Source organism: Sinocyclocheilus anshuiensis, unplaced genomic scaffold, assembly GCF_001515605.1.
Source record: "Sinocyclocheilus anshuiensis isolate Anshui unplaced genomic scaffold, SAMN03320099.WGS_v1.1 scaffold383, whole genome shotgun sequence".
Classification (NCBI taxonomy): domain Eukaryota; kingdom Metazoa; phylum Chordata; class Actinopteri; order Cypriniformes; family Cyprinidae; genus Sinocyclocheilus; species Sinocyclocheilus anshuiensis.
Genome location: NW_015548204.1, coordinates 129,630 through 136,945, shown reverse-complemented (window position 1 = coordinate 136,945; position 7,316 = coordinate 129,630). Strand labels below are relative to the sequence as shown.

Sequence of the window (7,316 nt, the reverse complement as noted above, 5' to 3'; positions counted from 1 at the left end):
GGGCGCGCCGGCTGTTTTCCCGTCGTTAAACTAGCAAAAGTGGATTCGGACACGCCCTGAGTGCACCTGTGCCATGCGCTTAGACCGTTAAAATAGGGCCCTAAGGTTTAATGCATAGATCTGATGTTTTGACCATATTCTTTTTTTTGTCCCACCTGTTTACTTTTACACAACATGACTCGCATTCGATATCTGTGTTTACACCGATCTCCCACCCAAACTAGAATTATTCCTTCACTATAGAAGTTAAGACATAGATTAGATGTCCAGATATTTAATGTGTAACTACGGTTCAGAAGTTTGGGGTCAAACTTTGATTTTTATCCTGTTATTAATAGATTCTCTTAAGAAAGAGCCTCTTTTTAGGGATGTCCTGAGCCAGTCATGGCTCTGGATACGGGCCGATCAAGCAATTTTTTAACTGATCGGTATCAGCTCTCCTCAGCCCGATCCTTATTTTACATCAGCTGTCATGCAGTAGGTGGCATTATACGCCTTTAGGTGGGTTTGCCAATTGCCATTAAAAAGAAAAGAAGAAGCTCAAATGTGTGCGTGACGCACAAGAACTATGGGGGTCTGTTCTAGCGCCTCGCACACTTCCGAGCACTTCCGTGTTCAGTGTATTTGATGCACACTTTCAAACAATCACTCACTGATTTATCATTTACTGTTATCTGCCTATTATCTGAGATGCCCTTGTTGTAACACGTTGCCATGGGTTGCATCTTGTTTTGGATTTGACTGATAGACAGGCATTCTGACAACGTGAGCTTCATGCTTTCTAAACTTATCTCCACTTTGTTGCAATTATTCTGCTTATTGTACAAATAAAATGTCTACCTCAACAGTAACTCAAATAACCACTCGTTACAACCAAGGTACGTGATGCTATCATGTCAATATGGACCAAAATCTCTGAGGAATGTTTCCAACACCTTGTTGAATCTATGCCACGAAGAATTAAGGCAGTTCTGAAGGCAAAAGGGGGTCCAACCCGGTACTAGCAAGGTGTACCTAATAAAGTGGCCAGTGAGTGTATATTCATAGAGAGAGAGTGTATCTTATTTCACACACACACGCACGCACGCACGCACGCATGCACGCACGCACACACACATATATACATATACATCTATATTACTTTTACTTTCTGCACAACTCTGCATATGATTGATTTGAATAACTTTAATGTACTTGAATTATGCACCAAACACTAGGAATTTACAAGTATTGGATCGGGACTCGGTATTGGCAGGTAGTCAATATTCAATGACTCGGATTAGATTGGGGGCACAAGAAACCTGATCGGGACATCCCTACCTCTTTTGCTCACCAAGACTACATTTATTGAAAATACAGTAAAAAAGTAATAATATTGTAAAATATTGTTGCAATTTCAAATAGCTGTTTTCTATTTTAAAAAGCTGAATTTTCAGCATCATTACTCCAGTCTTCAGTGTCACATGGTCCTTCAGAAATCATCCTGATATGCTGCTTTTGTATTTGAGAAACATATTTTTTTATTATTAACATTGAAAACAGTTGTGCTGCATAATATATTTGTGGATTCGTTGATGAATAGAAAGAACAGCATTTATGTGAAAGAGAATTTTTTTGCTGTTACTTTTGATCAATTGAATGTATCTTTGCTGATTAAAAGTATTAATTTCTTTAAAAAAAAAAAAAAAATCTTACTGACCCTAAACCTTTGAACCGTTTTTGGGGAATTGAACCTGTAACCTTGCCATCACTAGCACCCCTAGTTGAGCTACAAGAGCTTTCTTTCCTCCTCCAACCTTGCAGTCCTTCTCAAACACTTCCCACCCACCCTTTCTCAAATTTAAGACTGATCTCACCACCGCTCATCACCAGCCACCTTCTCAATCCCTTTTCCCTCCCTTTACCTCAAGACTTCTCCTCTGATCATTCCTCCGTCTGACATCATTCTCTGTGACATCACACTTTGAGTTTAACCATCCTGGTCTTTGTAATGGCTACTCACAGCTTTGTTTTAACCACTTCACCTCGCTGAAATAGCCGCCGTTCAGTTCTCTAGAGAGCCATCATCATCATCTCCCACTGAAATCATACGTCTCGTAATGCTGCTGTGAATGGGTTCGAGTGCTGGGGAATCCCCGCAGCTAGACAGCCGATGAGAGCTCTCTTGGTGGAACGTTTTAAATAAACATCCTTTACACTCAGTAAACTTCTAAAACCAAAAGCTTGCGATTGAAGACCACCTACCAGATGCTCCATTATTTGCTCTCAAGACTGGAATATGAGCTTCAATGCCTCTAATCATTGCATTACTGTTTTCTCTGAAGTAGAATGCATGCAATTGCTTTTATATTCTTAAATATAAACTCAAAGGAACTAATTTTAACAACATGTTTTGTTGGCCTTGGTTGCATTATGACCAGTGTTTGCTCAGTCTAAACTCGCAGTGTTGTCATTGTTAACTAAAATAAAAAAAATAAATAAAAACATATTTTTTGCTAGTTAAAATAGAGCTGAAACAAAATAAAAAAATAAATATTAGACAATACACTTCAGCTTAAAATCCTTAGAAAATTATAAATGTTGCCTTGGCAACTAACTGAAATAAAATAGTTTAAGCTGAAGTGATAAAATTACTAAAATTAACTAACTAATTAACTAAATAAATAAATTAAAGCTAAATCGAAGTATTAAAAACAATAAAAGTTAGAAAAGCACAAAGCATTATGTGAAACATTAGGTGAAAAACTTTAGCTTAAAAAATAAAAAATGAGAAAAGCGTATGGCAAAATTACTAAAACTTTGACTAATATAAAAATAAATAACAGAAAATATAAAAATTAAAGCTAATTAAAATATTAGTGCATAAATAAAACTACACTGAAAAATTTTTTGTGTAGGATTTACTTTGAAATGATTTTTACTCAGAACAATTTCATAAATAATTACAAAGAAACAAGTAACACTGAATTGAACATGACATTTTTAAGTAAAACGTACCCAAATAATTTTGTTTTATTTGCAACTTCAAAAAAATCTTTTTTTACAGTGTAAAATATCATTGGTTGTAGCTCATCCGCCACTGTTTGTTTCACAGTCATAATTGGTTCCTCAATTTGTATGCCTTGAGATGTCAAACATATTTACAAATTTAGCATGCAAACATAACATAAATACAACTACTGAGGCACTGACAACAGCAGCAGCAGCAGTGAATAAACACTGCCTACAACCGGCAGCAGTAAGCAGAGAGGTGTATTGTGGGACTGGAGTCAGGGGTCATGTGTAGTGACACAAAGCATGGAAGTGCATTATCAGAGTCATAAACTTGTAACACTTACGACACTCTTTGCTTTCACACAGACACGGTTGTGTGGTTTTGTTTCTTGTTTGAGGGTGTGTGTCTCGTAAAGAATAGAATATGAGCATTTACTATTAGTTTGTTGTCTTTTGTATGTTCAACACGTGTGTTTCTACGGTGAAAACGTGGGGTGAAGGGTGTGATCACTTGATCTCTGTGACCAGAGCATGTATTTGGCATTTGTTCCAGTCATTCCATTCCAGTCATAAAGATGACACCTATATTACCATTGAGCTGAATTTAATGTGTTGTATTTGTGTTTTTGAATTTCTAATGATTGAATGAGAGATTAATCTAATGTATCTCTTTTTTTCCCCAGTGACATATTTGATGCCATGTTCCCGGTCACACACATCGCCGGAGAGACAGTAATCCAGCAAGGTACAGTATGGAAAAACTACGAGTTTAATTTCACACATACACATTTGCTTCACTATATTAGTTAGGAAATCTCACAGACTTCCATTATTTGTTTATTTATTTATTTGATCAGGTTAGAGATATTTTCTATGGCCTAACCCGACCACTATCCCAAAACATAACCCTCACAGAAACCTGTGCAAATCTGTAGATTTAGAAATAAAGTCTCATTGTCTGATAAATAATTGTCTGATTTATAAACCTTTTTACTTGCTAGTCTGTTCAACAAGGTTTCACTAGTGAGGACATTTTGGACTTCAGAAATATAGTCAAACCTGTACACACAAATGGGTCTCAGGAAATTTCCAAGGGGGCTGTAGGAATGAATGAATGAATGAATGAATTTTATTTTTATTTATTTTTTATTTTTTAATTAATAATAATATTAATACAATTACTGTTAAAATGTATTATTATACTAAAATAATTTAACTTAAAATAAAATGTTAAAAAACATGCAAGATCATATTTTTCCTCCCCTTAATGCCAGTTTATATATATAGGTTTTATTTATTTATTTTTTACATAAAGTTATTACAATTTCTGGAGTCACAAAATGAATTGTGGTTAGTTAATGTATCAACACTCACCGTTTCTGTTAAAAAACAATATATTGGAAAACAGCTTTGTCATAATTACAACAGAAATACTGAAGAAAATACCTTATATTGGTGGGTTTATTAATATTGTTTTGGAAAATGAAAATGAGGGGCCTTTGAGTCAAAAAGGTGGGAACCATTGCTCTGGACTGCTATTTATTATTATTTTTTTTAAATTAAAGCTAAAAAATAAAAAAACTAAACTACAGACTAACCCAAACTTAACAATCCTAAAAAGAAAACCTTTTGCATTTTTAGTATTAAATTATTTTTTTTAACCTTTAAACCTTTTTTATCTTTGAAGATGAATGTCTTTAAACCAAGGATATCCAAGATTTAGCTAACTTCTGAGGAATCATTTTACTACAGTCTAAATGGGTTTATGATACATTCCTATTGTTCTGAATATTATAGTATTTTGAAACATAATGGGAAATGAAACCTCAGAACATTTAAGTCTATTTCATGTAACATATTTAATGTTACATTACATTTATGCAGTGCATGCAGTGGAAAACACAAGAACTCAAACCTAACACAAACCAAAGAATTATCAAAAGTGAGATCTCTACACTGATAAAAATGTGTAGAAACAGTTTTCATCGAGAAATTGCTTGTATATCTCGCAAATAATTACAAAGAAATGGCAAGTGATAAATTGAATTGAATTGGAAATTTGGAAGCAGAAAGACTGAAGTATCTCAAAGCATATGGAGACGGTAGCTGAAATCTCCTGTTGTTTCTCCAGAAGAAAAAGACCCCAGAAATGTGTCTCTAGAAAAGATCTCAACTGTATTTGCCATGATACAGTCATCTACAATATAAAGCCAAACAGAGACCAATGCTCTCTATCCTATTCTATCCACATTCAGGCCTATGCCAACAGTCACACTAAGCAATTTTAGGAGAAGACAAGGTTGAATGATGACACCTTCATGTTGAGCTATGGAAGAGCAACCACAAAGTCAAAACTAATACTGATACTAAGTGTACAAATGCATTGCAGATTGTTATGTAAGAAGGAATGGTGGGTGATGAGGGTTTTTTCTACAGTTAAACAATGAGATCTTTTTTGGTTTCATGTGGAGTTCATAAAGCGATAGGGAGCAGTGAACTGCATGCACTTCTTACATACTCTCTGTGCAATGCAATTCTTGAACCAGAGTTTCGAAGCATTTATCTAACATGGGCAGATTGCCCATAAAATAGATCTAGGAATGTGCAGAGTTTTGTTTGTGTGAGTGTGTGTGTGTAGAAGCGTGCATGTGTGTGTTTTTGTTCTCGTCAAATATTTGACTGCACTCTGTGACTCAAGGATCTGTTAGCCAAAAAACAGAAACTTCAGAGCAGAGGTGATAAAAGACAGGAAGACAGGAACAATACTAAGACAAATGAGCTGAACGGGTTGAAAGAGAGAGAGAGACTGTGTGTAAGCCACTAGTGATCGGTGAGTGTGTTAAGATAAATTGCTTGTGTGATTTACGAGCGCTTAGTGTGTTCGGTGTTAATTAGCCCCATGAACCCACGTGAACTCTGCTGCGCACGGATCACAGGCTCTTTTAACTCTTCGGCATGCGCAAACACACACGCTCGCTACCAGGATCCCAAATACCAATTTCAACACACACTCCGACATCAAAGAGCCTCTGAACCTACAGAAATGCTGTAACGGCCTTTAACTTGGAAATGTTGGCTTCTGGCACACGCAGCCATCCATTAAAAACTCTCAAATGGGCTGTAGAAGATGAAGCCTGGGAATCATTTAGATGGCACTGCTCTGGGAGGTGCTGATGGTTTTAAAGTGGTGTGCCATCTTTTATCTTTGATATGCACGACTGTAAGTGTGTGTTCTTGGGAAATGGGGAGTCGGAAAGAGATGGAATCTGGGAATGAGACAACATTATTTATCTTTTCCTCCTTTCCATCTTGAATTTAAAGGTCCCGTGAAATTAAAATGGGAGTTTTTTGGCTTTTAGGCTATTTTTGGTCATGTAGATGCTAATGCATGCTTAAAAGGTTGAAAAATTAACTTTTAACAGATATATAAATGCATTTAAACGTTATAGACAACCATTCAAAAGTTTGGGATCAGTATTTTTTTTTTAAAGAAATTAATAATTTTATTCAGCAAGGATGCATTAAATTGACCAAAAGTGACAGTAAAGACTGTCACATTGTTACTACTTCATATAAATGCTGTTAATTGAAGAACCCTGAAAAAAACTGATCATGGGTTCCACAAAAATATTAAGCAGCACATCTGTTTTCAACATCACTAATAATAATAAATGTTTCTTGAGCAGCAAATCAAAATATCAGAATGATTTCTGAAGGATCATGTGACACTGAAGACTGGAGTAATGATGCTGAAAATTCAGCTTTGCATCACAGAAATAAATTACATTTTAAAATATATTTAAATGAAAAACATTCTGTTTAAATTGTAATAATATTTCACAATATTACTGTTTTACTGTAACAAATAATTGCAGCCTTGGTGAGACTTCTTTTGAAAAGATTATACAAAATCTTACCGACCCCAAACTTTGAAATGGTTTTTCCTGAAGTTGGTCGATTGGAACAAACTCAGCTTTCTCTTGTTTCTTTCTCAGGTGATGAAGGAGACAACTTCTATGTGATTGATCAAGGAGAAGTTGACGTGAGTTCAGTATTTCATACCTGTTTCTACAGTCAAACTCACACATGTGCTGTCGTATATGCAACTTATTAAGATAAACTCATCAAGCCAACTTCATTAAGGCCTAAGAAAGCAAAGAACATGTCGACATCCGCAATACATTCATCCGTATAGCAAGTAGGGTTAATCTTATGAAAAGTTTGTTATATATCACTCTGTTGCCCAGAGAAATGTACGCCTTTTTTTAGGACCATGAAACTTTTTTTTCCCCATTTTTTCTGACATCTTTTTTTTTTCATAT

General features: G+C 35.3%; 1 protein-coding gene across 1 annotated transcript in view; it reads left to right on the top strand.

Moving 5' to 3' along the window:
• The window catches only part of LOC107653458 (cAMP-dependent protein kinase type I-beta regulatory subunit), a 70,429-nt gene that overhangs the window by 39,288 nt on the left and 23,825 nt on the right, over nt 1–7,316 (top strand). The window contains exons 5-6 of the mRNA XM_016440170.1: nt 3,678–3,739; nt 6,990–7,036. Coding sequence (XP_016295656.1) covers nt 3,678–3,739; nt 6,990–7,036 — 109 coding nt within the window. The remainder of the gene's footprint in view (nt 1–3,677; nt 3,740–6,989; nt 7,037–7,316) is intronic.